This window comes from Poecilia mexicana, unplaced genomic scaffold, assembly GCF_051168715.1.
Source record: "Poecilia mexicana isolate PSO_F unplaced genomic scaffold, ASM5116871v1 scaffold_10, whole genome shotgun sequence".
Taxonomy (NCBI): domain Eukaryota; kingdom Metazoa; phylum Chordata; class Actinopteri; order Cyprinodontiformes; family Poeciliidae; genus Poecilia; species Poecilia mexicana.
In genome coordinates, this window is record NW_028263379.1 from 11,480,410 (window position 1) to 11,498,417 (window position 18,008).

At 37.2% G+C, this 18,008-nt stretch overlaps 1 protein-coding gene across 1 annotated transcript; it reads right to left on the minus strand.

Annotated features, from left to right (window-relative positions):
- Positions 1 to 2,047: 2,047 nt before the first annotated feature.
- slc9a6a (solute carrier family 9 member A6a) lies at positions 2,048 to 18,005 on the minus strand. Its single transcript, XM_014984660.2, has 16 exons — positions 17,495 to 18,005; positions 16,372 to 16,568; positions 15,449 to 15,526; positions 15,275 to 15,351; positions 15,045 to 15,157; positions 13,827 to 13,932; positions 11,196 to 11,337; positions 10,294 to 10,399; positions 10,091 to 10,179; positions 9,229 to 9,342; positions 8,962 to 9,073; positions 8,718 to 8,871; positions 7,781 to 7,811; positions 7,611 to 7,696; positions 6,714 to 6,819; positions 2,048 to 5,916 (listed from the first exon to the last, which is right to left on the minus strand). The coding sequence occupies exons 1-16, from the start codon at positions 17,790 to 17,792 to the stop codon at positions 5,671 to 5,673; spliced, it is 2,055 nt and encodes a 684-aa protein (XP_014840146.2). The 5' UTR covers positions 17,793 to 18,005; the 3' UTR covers positions 2,048 to 5,670.
- Between the last annotated feature and the right edge of the window lie 3 nt (positions 18,006 to 18,008).

Here is an 18,008-nt window from a genome sequence, read left to right on the forward strand (position 1 = left end):
TTTGAACTTTTTCACTTTTTTGTCACATTGTAACAGTAAAATGTAGTCCTACACTGCAAAACACAAAATCTTACAAAGTATTGTTGTCTAGTTTCTACTGCAAATATCTTAACACTTGAAATAAAACAAAACTAAGTAACTTTTCAGCAAGATATATGAGCTTGTTTTAAGGAATTAATTCCTTAAAACTGATGAAAAATTATTTCACTGCAATTTTCCATGTAATGAGTGAAATAATCTGCCAATGGAACTAGTAATTTTTTAATCAATATTAATACATTATTAACTTAAAACAAGCTCATATCTAGCTGAAAAGTTACTTTTAAGTTAGTTTAATTTCATTTCAAGTGTATTAAGAAATTTGCACTAGAAACTTGACCAAAAATACTTGGTAAGATTTTGTGTTTTTGCAGTGTACAAAGTATTGACTCTTTGGGTCTGAATGCAAATATCTTCAAATGTTTATAAAAAAAAAAACAGCATGTATCTCTGTTTCTACTCCACAATTTTCCACAATCTTAAATTAACAAAATCCAGATTAAACACATTGAAATTTGAGGTTGTAACATGATAAAACATTGAAAAAGCTGAACAGGTGTAAATACTTTTGTAAAACAATAAAACAATGTATTCTACGTTTGTTGCCTTTACCACACACCTATTAGTAAGATTACAAAAGCATGAATAGACAAAAATATCCAAATGTTTTTAAGTTGGTATTTATGTCCAGTCAGAGGAGGAAACTACAAAAAAAAAAACTCTATTAAGTCTCATTCTTCATTTAAAGTGTGTTTTAAGTCTGCACAATAAATCCCTTGATTGAATAATCACAAAATGCTTGGGAAAACTTGAACTAAGTGCTCACTACTTCCTTCTCTAAACAGACATTCTTGAGCAAACGGCATGGACTCGATGTCCATATTAGGAGCATTACCTGATATGTTGGGAAAGAAGAATCAAATGCTGTCTCTCATGGCAGCACATGTCTGATTTAAGCTCTGTTTATTTCAGCTATGGCGCTTTCAATGGTAAAACCAGCAAATCAATCGTATTGGAGCTCCACTTAGGTTGCTAGGTAACGGGGTTCGGCTAGGCTGGGGTTGCTAGGTAACGGCGCAGTGCCGGTTGAACGTGACTTAGAAATCGGCAGGGTTTTGGGACAGCTCATTTTTCAGACACCAGAAGAAAACATTAACTGGTTGCAAAAAATGACTTGTTTTTTTTGTTTGTTTTTTTTTCTTGGGGGGGGGGGGATCCTTTTAGAAGCTCCTGAGACTCAAATGAAAGTAAACAAATGTGAAATTAGAACACGAGTCCTTCATTTAAACAGAGACGAGTTACGTCTTTCATCAGCTTTTATACAGTGAATAAATATAATCCTAAATTTTGCTTCATTACTTTGATGGAATCTGCAAAAACACAAAGTCTTACAAAGTATTTTGGTCTTGTTCTTAGAGCAAATATCTTAGTACGCTTGAAATAAGACAAACTTAACTTAATACCAACTTTCAAGCAAGACAGACACTTGTTTTAAGTAAGTAGTTCCTTAATATTGATGAAAAAGTTGTAGCTCTTATGGCAGAAACTAGTTTCTAGACTAGAAACACTTGAAAAGACTTTGTGTTTTTGCACCGATATCAATAATTTGTTAGCTCTTTTAAAATGGCAACAAGAGAGAATGACGGATCAAACAACTCACACTAGATCTAATTTTTGAAACGTTAGTTTCTATTGACCATAAAATTAGTCACATTGGAATTAGAAAAATGTAATTGTTTAATAGAAACCAGTAAAAAAATGATTTTCAGCTGTACACAAGTCATGTGGTCATGTCCTCATTGTGTTTTTTCAACATCAGCAGAATATTGACAAAGTTTTATGGACATTTTAATGGAAGCACAGCTAGCATGTTACAAACTGTAAAACTGGATGAAACTGATAATTTTCACACACTAATATCAATCAGGTCAGAATGAGAGGATCAGTAGTCAGACATCTGTAAACTAATACTGAAATAGGTAAATAATGAGGCCGTCAGACAGAGAGCTTTAATCAAATGCAAAGGCTTTAGTTTATTGACCGTTGCACGCACACAGAACAGGTGAGTATATTTACACAGATGTAAACAGTATCGGCAACGAAAACAAAAGGAGAGGACACAGTATCATGTTTTTTTTTGTTTTGTTTTGTTTTTTTGCCAGACACGCATCCATAAACACTTGCAGGAATTTGGACACATTCACCCAGAGAGAAAATGCAGAATGAAGCGAGAGAGAAAGAGAGCAGTGTCTGAAAACACGGAGCACAGCAGGCCTCTTTGGTCAGCTACTTCTGACAAGATTTCCACCGATCGAAGCTCAAGAAACAGAAGCAGAGCAGAGAAACACCAAGACCTCCTTCACCTTTTGAAGAATTCACATTGCGGCATGTAGATAATAATGGCACACAGTTCTGCTCAGATTTATTTCACTTCTTTTTTCTTTTTTCCCCAAAGCTGCACAATCAGCGAAAGACAATTTATGCTCTGAAGACATCATGGAAAAAGCATCTTGTTGGAAACATACAAGATACAAAAGTACCAGATAAGATGGAACATATGCATGAAATCATCTTTAAAGTCACTGAAATGTTTCTTTACAGAAGAAAAAAAACTTCTGTAACATCGCTCAAAATAAAACAGTAAATAATATAAAATCAGCTGTCAGAAAAACAAAAAGCATTACTGAAAACAAATAAAGCACACAAAAAGAGGCTTCTTTCACTTTATTTCCTCTCTTTAAAAAAATCATCTCACAAACAAGTGAAATGATAATTCAACAGAATAATAGATCATGTGGAGTCACAAAGAACACCTGATTAAAGCAAACAAACAAGCAAACAAGAAATAAAAAGTTAAATTAGAGGTTCCTGCACAGCAGAAGATAACTAAGGAAGGAAGAGCGATATCTACAAGCCTGCTCTACTTCCCTCCTTCATTCTTTCCCTCTCTCTTTTTTTAATTCCCATCATCCTGCATTTATTCTGAATGACCTCACTTATTTTTCTTTGGCTCGCACCAAGGCCAAAACACAAAAAAAGATGGTTGTGTTCAGCTTAGTCACCAAATGTATTCTGGCTTCGGTTCAAATAAACACAGCGTCGCCACGGCGACAACCCGACCAACGCTTCCTGTTCAGTCAGCATCAGCAGATGCGAAACTCTGCAGCCCTCAGCGAGTTCAGAAAGCTTTCCGTTCTTCATGATCATGAACAAAAATAAAGCAAATGTGCAAGTAAACTTCTGTCTTACCTTCAAATGATTCATGAGAAAACAGTTCAAAACAAAATAGGAAAAAAAAAAAAATCCAGCAAGGAAACTATTCCAACACTGGCAGCTTTCAAAATGAAGACCTGTAACAGTCCCAGTGCAAATATCTACTCCTACCAGGGGATCTGAAATATGAAATATTAATCTGTCGAGATGCAATATTTAGCAGGCTGCAACATTTTAGGAGTCGTTGTTTAAAATGAGGACCTTAATGAGGTAACTGATTAATTGGATGGTCTTTAACTGTCCCAGAAAGCGGTTTGTTACCAAAAGGACAACAATATTAATGTAATGCTATGTTTTCCAAATACTGCACAGCCCTAATATTATGAATTATAAGGAGTGACAAAAACATGTCAATGTATAAAATCCAGCACTGCAGTGTTGAACTGACTAGTAAAACGGAGAAAACATTTATTTGTCTCTCAATACAAGAGAACATCATTAAAAATGTATTTTATTTCAGTAATTTAAATAAAAAAGGGAAAGTTGCATATTATTAAGATCAATTGCACACAGATTGAGATATCTGCTGCAAATTCAGCTGATTATGAAAACTCAAATTTCAATTTCTCATAAAAGAAAAATTAGAACATCGTATAAGATTAATATTTCTAATCTATTATTTAAAGTTGTCACGTTATGGCACACAATCATGTGTATGACTGTTGATTGTATAGTTATCCAGAATACAGTCAATGACATCAACATGAAGAGGTAAGCTGCAAGAGCTCAGAGCTAAAGAAGAGAGCTTAGTAGAAAGTTGAGTGGAAGGAAAACATCTAGTAGCATATGTGAAGAAGCTAAGTGTTTAGTGTTCTCTTTTTAAATATAAGGTAAAGTTAGTTTCTCATTTAGTTTTCAAGGTTGAAGGGTGTGGAAGATGAGTGGAAAGGCACACAATCCCAGTGGCTGGATGTTCATTTGTTCTTGGTCTAATGTAACATTCTCACTTACCAAGAAACTGAAATTTGGGTTTTCATTAGCTGGTAATCATAATCAACAGAAATAACCTGAATATTTCACTCTCTCTCCAATAAATCCACAGTAATACAATTTACGAACTGAAATACTGAAATAAATTAATGTGATGATATTCACACCTACTGAGATTTAGCTGTATAGTAAAGTTGCGTAGCAGAAAATATATTATAGAGATTAAACTAGCAAAGCACTGAAAGATGCCTAGTTTAAGTCAGCCAATACATTCATTGTTCAGCAATATGAAACCAGATTCATGAAGAAACAAACCTTCTGCAAGTAGATAATCTCTCTAATTTCTAATTAAAAAGACAATAGATTTTTTTAGTGTCAAGTTTAGGTACTGAAACGTTTTATTTTTTATTACTTTACTGAAAAAATATCTGAATAGAAATATGTGAACAAAGCTGGATGTGCATGACAAATGTTCCTCTGCAAAGAGCGTAGAAAACACTTTAAGGTCGAATGGATTCGGTTTACACGAAGCATCAAAATGCGTGACGGGAATGGCACAAAGCTGACTCACTTCACTTCATTTAGGTCTCATTTTCACAGCAGCAAACCTTCAATCTGCTGTGACCGGCGTCCAGAGGAAGGCGTTAAGCCTCTCTCTAATGTCACAGTCTAAGGTCACCCACAGAGATCCGTATTTGGCTCCTACCGCTGCCTGCTGGCTTCACACCATATTTACAAGCACAAACCTTCCCAACACACCTGCGCGGTATATTGCTACCTTTAGGGACGGAGGCTTCTCTTGGGTTTAATATATATTTCTATATTTTCTCCTGTACCATCCCAAAGTTACGTTCCCTCTCAGAGATAATCTAATATAGAGTTGCCATGCTTAATGCTTAAAAACTACAATTCCCAGGCACTTGATTGTAACCAAATGTACAGTAAAGTTTTCCACTGGGTCAGCTTGCCTCTGATGCTCAGAGAAAAGGCAGCAACATTCAAAGTCAGACCCAAAACGCCGACTGAAAAAAAAAAAAGAAAAAAGCTCTATATCCTAAAATACAAAGAAAACACAAGCAACCTCCACATGCATAACAACGTTATAGTTTCTCTTGAGATATACTGTACAGTGACAAATTAGGAAGTGGTTGGCGTTTGCATTTACTCACTAACTCATGCTGCAATGCTACAGTAAGCTGAATGACAAGAGAGAAATGTGAAGAAAACTAGGAATGATTGAAGTAAGAGGTATGAAATGAGTAGAAAGAGAATGAGGTAGAGACAGCGATTTCCTAGGGAGGAAGTGAGCAAAAAGGAAAAAAAAAAAGGAAGATAAAAAGGGGAGTGTGAAAAGAGGAGTCAGGTACTCGTCTTTTGCTCAGTGGCTCAGGTCAGTTTTTACTGGACGTTTGCGCTGAAACCTGGTTTTCACATCCGCAGGTGATCCGTGAACGGCGGCTCCGAGTCGTCCATGGGCAGAACGAGGCGCGTGCCCCTCATCACCAGCTCGTGATCGCCGTACGCCAGCTCCCGGTCCAGGTCGTCCGTGGCCAGGCCGCCGCTGGTGCGGGCGCCTGTGGCGTCGGTGCTGACCGTGATGTCGCCATAAGTCAGGCTGATGTCACCGTCCGTCAGGATGAGGTCGGAGTCGTCGTCCTTCAGCTGACACTCATTCTGGGGGAGCAAAACAAGGAACAAGTCAGGTTTGTTACACTCATCTAAACTAATACGGGTCCGTATAGGGATGTTATCGATTAACAGCTAATTGGATTAAAATGAGCTCAAATCGATTAAATAGTAACTTCTGCTTAGACATTTCATTAGTGTTGTAGTTTGGCTGCCATCCAGCAGAGGGCAGCACTGGTCATCATTATGTGGGGCCAATAAATACAGAAGCAAAGATGGCGGAAACGAGACCAGGAAAGGGAAATGGTCCAAATAGAGTCCGGTGGGGAATGAAAGATGCACTTTATGGGGTTCTGTTTTGTACGACGGCGTATTAGGGCCGTGGAAAATTAAGATATATTAAGAAAGAAAAATTAAAATTCTGACAAAAGAATCTCTGAAATTTTCTGAAAAAACAAGGAAACTTCTGAGTTTGAAACATCAAACGTTTGCTTGGAAAAGTTTTGAGATTAAATTTCTGAGTTTGAATAGTCAAACTTTTTCGACTTTTGAAACAGATTTCTGAGGTTAATCTCAAAATGTTTCAAAAGTTGTTTTTCTAGAAAATCTTTGACTTTTCAAGCACAGAGATTTGCTTGTTTTTTTCCAGAACATTTCTGAGATGTGATTCTTTTTTATATTCGTCACGTGAACAACGTATCCCTTCATGGAAAGACAGTCTGCCCCCTTGATACAAATGAAAACTCAAGTGTGTAAGAAAATGGCCGCTTATCATCTCATGTATTAGTCGACCAATCAACTTCTTAATCGATAACTTGCTTGTCCTGTGTGACCTGCAGTCTGACCTCATAGGCCTGGGGGCTGGTGAGGAAGCGGGCGAGGGGGCCGCAGCAGGGAGGCAGCGTGGTCGTGAGAGGGGGGCCGCTGTGCGTCAGGATGGGCTTCAGGTAGCTGCAGGGAGGCTGGAGTCAAGGAAAAACTTACCCAATGAAGTCCGAGGGAGAGAAACAGGAAGTAGCCGATAAGGTGATTAATGCCTGGTATGAGCATCAGGATCAAAAACTCCATCGTTTTTATGCAAGGTTCAGTATTTGCAGATTTTTCTGTTTTTTTCTCCAAATTATTCAGGGAAAATTTGCCTGTGGGTGGATTTAAAAAAAAAAAAAGAAAATCTAAACTCTTTGCAAGAAAATGCAGCTCATGAAGATGGAATACGTAGGCACCAAGCCACTTTACACTACTGACCCATTCCTGTTGCAAATGAGCAGGGACAATAAAATAATTGAACTTAATAAAAAAATTAAATAGTTAATATTTTATTGTAAAGTTACATACAATGTATTTTCTTACTCGGTTACATTAAATTACATGGAATCTTTATTGTTTTAGGTCGGAGAGGATTACAAAAATTAACAACAATTTCCTGAATGTTAAAATAAAGGAAATAAATACTATCTTATTAATATGGCATTTGTCAAATACACATCATTCTGGTAATCCTGATTGACCTAAAAAATAAACATTTTGTCTCATTTAATGTCAGGCAGTTAAAAAACGTTACATTTTTTATAGAGTATGTAAATATCTGGTTTCAACTGTAGTTCTGGAGATCATTTGTGTCTATAACCTGTGCTCCCCCTGCTGGCTGAATATATGAACTTCACTCATGGAGCTGAAACGGAACCAGATGAATCACAAAAACACTACGAGTTGTCAATACGACTTGTTTCTATAAAGGATACTTGTGGTCGAAGTTGTACCAAATTCTGAAAAGCCAGGCACTTTCTTGTTTGGTGCTTCTCCTCTCTAATCCGTCTGCAAAACTCATCTGAACCAACAACAAGGACATTATTCTGTAAAACCAGTTCAAATAACATTTGCTGCAAGTTTTCTCATCATGTTGCTTACTCACAGAGTTTTCCTGATCAGAGTCAACTCCCACTCTGTTAAAAGGAAAACAGTAAATCAGTCGCAGATGGACATTTTTAGAGAAATGTCTCTAAATGGCAACAACACCCAGATGTAGAAGACTCATTGGAGTTACTGGAAATGTTTGATCAAAGTCACTGTCACACTGGAGCAACCAGTAAGTATTTTTCACAGGTTGGTTTGGATAGATTTTCTCCTTTAATAGATCAAATACATTTTTTTGAAAACTGTAATTTCTATCTACTCGGGTTGATAAACCAAATTTTTTAAAAAGTTAAATAGTCTAAATTTGAGCCTTTTTGTTTCAAACCAAAATAATCAGGCAAATACATTTAATTTTTTATATTATAATATTCTTAGAGTCTGTGTCGTGCAACCGAGCATTTGGGCCATTGTAAACAGAAAAAAACAACAAAAAACTTAAATTTTGAGATTAATCTCAGGAATTTTATAGAAAAAAATGGGATATTTTTGAGTTTGAAAAGTCAAAAATCTCAGAAATTTTGAGATTAATCTTGGAAGTTTTCCTCAAAAGATCTTGGAAATTTCAGACTTGTTTTCTGAAAAATTTTCAACTTTTGAAACTCATAAATTTCTAAGAATAAACTCAAAATCTATGATTTATCTTTTTGGCAAATTTTCAACAATTGAACATCAGAAATGTGCAAATTTTGTTCTACAAAATGTCTGATATATTTTGGTGAAAATGTACTTTTTTTTTCTTCAATGGCCCTAAAATGTTGCTGCAGCATTAGGACTAGTTGGGGAGGAAAATGTTATTTTCCACAGACATTATGAGCAGTTTGATGCAACATGATTTAAACAGAGTCCACTAGAGGTTTCCCAGAAATGTGCGTATCAAGTTTGGCATTTGTTTTTAAGTGGGAAATCTGTCTAAGTTTGTGTCTGAAACTGCTTACCGTATCCGCTGACAGGACAGCATCTGAGTGGTGCCGCCACCACAAACCCAAACAGTGAAGAAAACCACCAGAAGATTGGTGGAGAACATCATCTGGCGAGCGTACGTGGCCGTGTCCCTGATGGAGAGGGCGAAGGTCATCGCACCGCGCAGCCCTGAAAACCAAACAGGAAAACAAGGTCACAAACGTGTGATCATAAGGCAAAAGGTCTGTTTTTAACAGTCCTGCAGTCTGCTCCACTGGCCTGCAAACATCATCATGTGCTGGAAGTTGGATCTAATCTTGTTACGTCGACCCAGATTAAGGAGGAGCGACAGAGGGTAGATGTTAGCAGCTCTTCCCACAAACACCGCCAGCTGGACGGGAGGAACGTCAAGGAGGAAAACCAGCGGAACATCCTCACACGTCACCCACAAAACTCCTCACTGAATCAACTCTGAATTAATAAATAAACACCCCTTTATGAATGCAAACACTCATGAAATGTTTGTTTCCCAGGTTGAAAAGATACAAAAGCTCCGACGATGAACATGGGATTAAAGATGTGGTTCTGGAAGGTGAACAGGGTCAGACCCATGTAGGAGAAGATGAAGTTTTCTGCCAGGAAATTTAACAGCTCAAACAGCTGAAAAAGAAAGACAAGAAACATCAAAAAACCTTAACATTTTGTCTTTCTGTCTCATTAATGATTTGGTCGTGAAATTAATGGCTTTTATTCACCATATCGTAAAAGTACAGCTAATATTTACCGTACTTTGTGATGCGTTTAAATCGCTTCAGGTGATCGTGGTGAAACTGATGGACCTAAAAGACTTTTCCTTTTAAATCACATTTCTCTTTCCCAAACCTTTCTGTTTTTAAAGTGATGTCAAGTATTCAAAACTCCAGATTATTAGCAAAACTTTTGGTTTGAGTTTCAGATAGAAGCTCTTATAAAAGTTGTGATGAATTAAAATCTTTAATCAGCCATAATAATGCAAGAACACGATCTCAAAGATCAATAGACTTTAAATTCTAGTGAACATTTAATACTGGAACAGGAAGACATTTTAAATATCCCAAATAAATAAACAGAAACAACAAATAAAATAAAGTCTCTGTAACAAAATGATCCTACAGGAAAGCACCATACTGAAGACTTTTGTCCAGTTTTTGGTAGAAAGAGAGAAAAGGAAAAAACAATCATGAAAGTAGAAATGCTTATTTATGGTGCAAGTAATTGTTTTGTTGTTTATTGCAACAGGCCTTTTCACACATATGATTTAACGCAAGTTATTATTTATTACAACAGTGAATCCTGGTGTATTATTTTTATGAGACCCTAATACTTTATTAAATACTAAATAGATTTGTAGTATTAGTCTGGTTCTGACCTGCTTTGTCCGGTCCTGAGACTCTGGAGACAGATTGTTGAAGGTGTAGTGGGCCTGAGTGATGCCACAGAAGAGCACAGCCACAACACCTGCACAACACAACGTGGTCATACGATCGAAAGACAAGCAAACCACACTTAAATCCCTTCAACGAGGAGGGAATGTATGAAATTATATTTACTACAGATTCACTGTGTTTCTACCTGTGAAGCCACAAGCTTCAGCCAGCAGGAAGGTGCTCCAGGACATGAGGAAGAACAGAGCCGTCTCCAGCAGCTGAAAGTCCCTCAGTTTGGTGAACTTCGTCACGTAGTCCCAGTCAAGGACTTTATTGAAATTGATTTAACGGATATTAACATACTGTAGTTTGTTTGTCTAGAAGGTCTGGTTCGTTTGGGGATTTGTGAAAGCACAATCGAACACTGATGATGGCCAAAAACCAAAAATCCACCTAAAAATCTCATTCTGTATTCTCTGGTGCGGTTTGGATTCATATGAAAATGCCAAGAGGACCAGAGACTGCTCCAAAAGCAGGAAGCGAATTGTAGCGCCGGGGATTTTGGGTAATTACAAACAAAACAAATGTGCCTCTCTAGCACTAGTGGGAGAAATTGGTTGTGGTCTCTTTTCAAAGACAAAAGAGAAATCCTACAAGCACTAAAATCTGACGCTACTCCATTTTTGTTTACATTTCACGAGGAAGGAAGTTGCGCTCATTGTCTTCTTCAGAGGTTTTTGTGTTGTTTACTTTAGTGTTTCTTGGTGCAGCGCCACCACAGGCAAGGAGGGAAACACATTTTCTAAAGGATTTGGCTCCTTTGACACAATGTGATGTGAAAGCGAACCGCACCAGCCGAAAATTTAACAAATGTTGCAATTTTGATCCCCAATCAAACCAACTATACTGAACTACCAGGTGTCAAAAACCCCCAATTTACTTTCTATCTGTGTCACATTACAAAGAACAATCGGTGTTGTTTTCAGTACTTTGCACACCTATCTGCCAATCACTGACAGCAGGATATCTTTAGTAACCTAAGGCATAACCTTGTTTATTCAGAGCTTATGCAGCAGACTGGATAGACGACAAAACCAGAAAAGATATGAGAGCTGTAACGATTCCCGTGGCAACGCCCAGAGAGAAGGAGCCGCTGAAAACGCCAAGGAACATCCCTAAAGACTTCAGCAAGGCCATGGCTTCAAACGTGTGGCTGTTGTCTCCTTGTGGCTGATATGCAACAATAGACCTGATGATAAGACATAAAGAAAAAAACTTAAGGGCAAACATACACAATGGACACCAGATATTTGCATATGAAACCCTTCTATGTGCGTCTCAGGTCCAGTAGGTTTGTCTTCATGACGGACACACTCAGGTTCTCTGTATTTAATTTAACAAAAGAGGAAATCAAGTTGACATCTGTCCAGCAGCTTCTGTCCCACAGTTACCGACGGCAACAGAGAAAAAAGGGGGCGGGAGGAGCCGTCAGTTACTGGTTGCTATGGGAACCACCAAGAGCAGCAAAACAGAACCTAAAACGCCAACAAATGTCCGGAGAAGCAACTGCTTGACTAAATTAAATAAATTGAGGAAATAAAGAAACTAATTTTGACAAACTTAACATCCACAATATTGCCAAACAAAACCCTGTTACACATACACTGACTAAGAAAAAGACAAAGCCTTAGTTTTCTTACTAACTCAAACTAAACTTATCCTGTTTTAGGTCTGTTAGGATTGACTCTAACAGTATTCTCAGGTTTACAAGCTTCCCACTTTTTTCTAGAAATGTAATGTTTGAAAACCCAATAAAAATACAACACTATACTCAAACACAAATTCTTCCAATTATAAAAAGCAAAGCCAAAGAAAATGATCAACAGGCTATATTATGTTTTAACCAATTAACAGAGTTTCTTTCAAATAAAGCTAAATGAATATTTCATATGTTTATTTTTGAACATTTCCAACATTTCTCTGCTATTGAAATACACACACCTTTTAAACGCTGTTCTAACAGAAAAAACTTTTGAACTCAATTTCCCTCTGTCATTTTCTGCAAATAATTTTATTATTTTTATAAAAAGTAAATTATTTCTGGTCTCAAATATTATTTGTGCTGTTTCACATTGAACAAAGATTGGAATTTTTACCATTGACATTTTTATAAAAACCTCATTTGTGTGATCTTTTTAACCTACTTCATTTATTTATCTATCTAATGGCCCTTTTCTGTATTATATATACTGTTTGGAGATTAATTTTCTATGTTTTTCTTCAAAGTTCTGCACATGGTAAAAGTAATATACAATATAACCTATAAAGATCTTTCTTATCGAGGAAATGGTTTATTCTTTGTCTTTTAGCAGATGGTAATTTGGAGAACTTCAGTCTGATTTAATGTCAGACAGTAAGAGAAAAAAAGGTTGTGCATGTAAAAAATAGCCAAACTGTAAACCAAAGCGTAGATACTTTATTTTCAGAAATGTTCTCTTACTCAATTTGACCAAACAGCACGTTTTTAAACAGCAACCTTATCAGGCAGATATTTACTTCACATTCCAGTGTTGTACTTCAGCATTTAAGTAATCAGAACCAGAAAGAACTCGGGCTGAATGTTTTCCTCTACAGTCCTGCAGCAGGAACATGGAGATACTTAAAATGATCCATTGCTGGGAAGACGACCAATTAGAAACAGAGAAAAGACCTGAAAATATGGAAAACTGTTTTTAAATTCATGTTGAAGGACAGAGAACCCTGGACTGCTTTAGTCAAAAGTATAAAATGGTGTCATCAAACTTTGATCAAATGTGTACTGAAAATAAGGCTGAGATGAAAATAATTATCTGGCAAACAGGGATTTTTTTTCCAATTTAAAAAAACATATATCTCTTACTTATTGCTCCCTAGGTAACAATGTTTCACAGAAAACACACCAGAGAAGTTTAGTGCTGAAAAGCTCAGACATTATTAAATATTTCTTTATGATGCTCTACAATGCTACTGCAATAAAAGATTAATTTATTTGCAGGTTGTTGTTATTTTTACTCAATATTACCATGTAAAAACCAATACATGTGGAAAGCTCTAGTGTGTGTATATTTTCATACAGTGTCAATTACACTTTACTAATGTAGTTTTAGAATAAAATGTACTAAAAAACACCAAACAGGAACTTTTACATTTTTTTCCAACCAAAGTTGATTCTAAAATTAGATTTGTTCAACATGACACACGAATCACAAGGCTTTTTGTTGTTAAGCTTCTCATCTCCTCCTTTTCAAAGATAACTAAAGGGTGTGGACATTTTTTTCATCAAAAGTAGTCTACCAAAAAGACAAAAAAAAGCAATATTCTCAAACTCTGGATGGATAAACCAGGGTAAAAACAACAACAGCCTCTGATTCGTCATGCTAGTCCCCAGGCACTGTAAAGGCACACGACGACATGCTCTACTTAACCCACAGCCAGTGAGCTCTCTGCATGGCCCGCTTCCTCCTAGCTGCATGCTATTATAATGCATTACTCTGTGGAAATTACAACAGAACAATAAAGGGAAGGAGGACAAACGAAGCAACACCAGGGGAACCGATTCCAGTTTGGTCAAATGTGAATCTCACAGCTGGTTGGTCCACTGATCAAACATGAAAAACATACACTTTCATACATGTTTGTTCATGTCTCAGACATCCAGCCATCATGCTGATTAGACATAATTTGATTTTAAAAACTTACGAGGACAGAACGACCGCTACTGCATCATTGAGGACGCTCTCTCCAAACAGTAACGCATACAAATCCACGTCAACCTGCAGCTCGTGGAAAATAGCCAGGACCGTCACTGTGAGACCAACAGAAACACATGAAAACTGACATATACTGAAAAGACATGTAAGCAATTTCCTTTAAGCAAAATGCTGCCATGTAAAAGAGTACAAAGAAGAAAATCTCAAATGTGGTTACTTTTGCCCTTTAACGCTTTCAGAAATTTCACTCAACTTTGTCTCTAATTTTTGCATCAAGATGATTATCTTGAAAGCTTTTACAGAATTGGTAAATTGATCTATTTAGCATTTATGTCTTCACTTTATTAAAGTCAATGTATTTCAACTTAAAGTCAGTGCAAACCTGCGCACCTTTACTGAGTTTAGGCAGTCTCAGAAATTAAAGAGCGACAATTTCTGAGTGCCTGGAAAACAAAAATGTGCAGACAATGTCAGCAACTAAACATGTTATCAGTACTTTTCACTACTGCCAGCAGAAACTAATGTTGGCTTTTAGATAAACATTTCTAAGAAGGTGTTGAGACTAAATCATTTTTCAAATTATCAACACTTAGTTTGCAGCAACTGCAATCAAGTAGATAAAATGAGTCATAACACCAGCTTGTGAAAAGACTGATAATAATGCTGGTTGTGTATTGAGTCCCATTTTTTTTGGATTGTATGTTAATGACTTTCCTGGAGTTTGATCACCTCATGCAGGTTCAAATGTGAATTTGTATGAATAATTATAAGTTTATATTGTAAAAAACAATACAAACTGGGTAAAAAAATGTTTATATCTGTATCCACATTCACAGTGTGTGTTCTGTTATTATAAATGTGTATAATAATGTCATTTATTTGATTAATTTAACCCTTCAAGACCGAACGTGTCGGCAACGACACGGCCGAATTTGCAGTGCCATAAACATTTTGCGCTATTTGAAAAATTCGAACAGTTTCTGAAAGAGGAACGTTGCGCTTTCCAGCCAGGATTGGAAATTACTAAGGTAATTTCAATCCTGCCGTAACAGAGAGCATGTTTTTCTTCGGTTTAATCTGATGAGAGACTTTTTTAATAGACAGTAAATTGCAAAAATAAATGCTATATATTGAAAGTTCCAGTTCAGAGGGTTAAAATATAATCCCTGAATAGAAAACATAATCAGAAGTTCATGTGAATATATACCCGGGTCTGTTGCTGAGACAATGGCTCCAAAGAATAGACAGTCAGTGAAGAAGAAGTCTCCACCCATCTTGCCCAGGTGCTTCATCAGCGTGACACAGCCGTACATCAACAACCTGTCGGAGGACAGCTTTAATTATCTTACTAAATGGATTATCGACACTGTAAAATGCACTAAAGTAGTTAGAGCTGTGTTTTTTTCTCAGTGCTGTTTCTGAGCACAATCATCTCACCCAATAATAAAACAGGAAATCACTGTCCCCACGAAGGCATAGGCCAGGATGGATCCCATGTTCCGGAAAAAATGTCTCTGGAAAATAAAAGCAAACATGCAGCTAACTGTACTGAGGTTACAGTATTTAATCATAAATGAAAACTATTTATTTAAAGATCTGAGGATGTTGTACCCTTTTCAAGCTGTAGCCTGCATGAAAGATGATGGGCGGGAGAAGAATGTTGAAGAAAACCTCAGGGTCGAACGTAACCTGAAGCCCACAAAAACAAAGATATTTATCAATAAAACAGCGAAATAATCAAATGCTTTGATGCTAATTAATGTTATGTTAAATTAATTATTTAATCAAGAATGACACAACTGGGACATTGAGTAAAATAACATGTTAAAAGAGGGCAGCGACTGAATCAAGCATCAATTAAGGCTGAGATTATTCTTATTTTAGGTCTGAATCCAGACCAGTGCCAAACTTGTCAGAGCAGAGAGAAGTTAAGACATTTTTATTTTACACTGGGTCACACAGGGAACAGCCTCTTATAGCACTACAGTACACTGGATTAAAGCAGATTTTTTTCACCTGCTGTTTGTGTTGAATTTGGGATTCCAGAGAAATAAAGTCCTTGGAAAAGTATTTCCTCAATTAATTAAGGATTTTTATGTGACAATCCAACAGAAAGCAGCACAGTTGTGAACTGGAAAGTAATGTATGATTTTTACAACTCTAAATCACTAACATAACAGTGATAGGTCTTTTTACAAAGTATTATCTCAGAGGAGGTAAATTATTTGTGTTTCCCTAAAAAATTTAGAACTTTGCAGTTGAAATTTGACAAAATGTAAAAAACATTCAAATAGCATAGTATCATTTTTGCAACCAGATGCTAAAGCATGACACACTTCTCTATTTAACCAGAAATAACTCAAGTGCTTTGTATTGTTTCAATTGCAATTTCATCCTTCATAATTGTGCATTCATTTATTTAAAATAACCAGAATCATGGCTCAAACTACAAAGCTGCAAAGTAAAGTAACACACCAAAATACTCACTCAGTCATCAGCAGTAACTACCACAAATGTGAGAAGATGGCCCGTACCTTGCGCAGCATCTCGTTGTCTTTTACGTCATTCAACTCGTTGGCATTGATCTCCCCCTTCAAGGTGTATTCGTAAAATTTGCCACTGACATTTACCAGCATGGTGGCGGGGCTGGAGTTGACAAAGCATGCTGACACGACGATGGTGTCCCGAGGGACCTGAACGGCGTAGCGCAAGATCACCCCGACAATAAGGCCTGAGAAAAGAGGCGGAGAGCAAAAATAGAACAGAGGAGGGTTTAATTTAAGACAACAAAGCTCCATTTCTTTTGATTGCATTTGGAATTTTCTCTCAAACACGTTTAAAAATAAGAGCCTGGTGCTTGAGTTTGGTACCTTCTCATCCACATGGAGGGGGAAATAAAATAATTTCATTCACCCCTGATAAATTTAGCTTTAGTCTCACCTTCATCACACACATTTTTATGCCATCAACAAGCTGCTGGTTAGTCATGTCTGAATTTCTGTTTTGCTACTAAATCTTTACTTGCAGTGGTGTCTAAACTTTTTGCCTCAGAGGCCAAAACTGTTAAATTTAAACTACTGGCAGGTCACAAAATTCATTAATTTTTCTTTTTACCTGCTAAATCATGTTGCCTTATTAGAAGAAAAACAGATAATTTCCAAACTTCTGGGGTCCATCAGTTGATTTCTGTTTTTTGGACCCCTTACTTGTGTTTGAGAGGCTGATCAAATTAATTTCAGGGCCACAAATGGCCCCCAAGCCACACTTTGGACTCCCCCGGTCTAGTGGATTTAATAAACAAAGTGCAGAAATGCATTGACTTCCTGTTAAGTCTGCAGATTAATATTTACAGAATTAAAACTGATGTGCATGAGGTTTTGGGTGATACAAAAAAACCAACATGTCAGGTTAAATACGAGGAAGTAGTCAGTGCAGCTTAGCATAAGCAGATTAATTACTGTCTCGTGTCAATCAAATGTTACCAGTTTAACCTGCGTGGAGGGGAAGTGAAATGTTTTTGATGTTAAAAAGGGAACAGAAGAGCAGCTGCGTCTTTTCAAAAAGAAACTACAGCTTAAACTAAAGATCACGGTGTTGACATTTCACATCTGATCGATATCTGCGGGTCTGATGACGTCTCCCAACTGTCACTCTCACCGTAAATCATGGCCAGCCCGGTTTCGTGCAGAAACCTGAAGCGCCGGTGCTTGAAGAGCCAGATGGTTAGGATGGTGAGGGTGAGGAGCAGGATGAAGATGAGCAGGTCTGCGCTGTCCTGTCTGTGGCTCTCCTCAGCCTTCTTCTCTGTAACGATGTTCTCCATGGCACTGTCCTCCTCCTGGGCTGGAGATGATGCTGCTGAGACACTGATGAACACACACAGGCTCACCAGAACCAACAGCCGCAGCGTCCTCAAAGCCCGCAGCGAGCCGTCCACGCTCGTTTTTGTCAACATTTTCGCTATTTTCTGATAGGGTCAATGTCGTAGGAGTTAAAAGAAAAAAAGAGAGAGAAGGGAATGAGTCACGGACTGAGAGAAGAGATGACAGCCAAGACGGCAGTAACAGAGTCAACCCGGAAGTGAAAATAATTTTTCTCCAGCAAGCGTATAAATGTGTTTCACGCTAAAAGCCTTCTTCAGTGTTGTTATAAAATTAGCCAATGCTTGAAA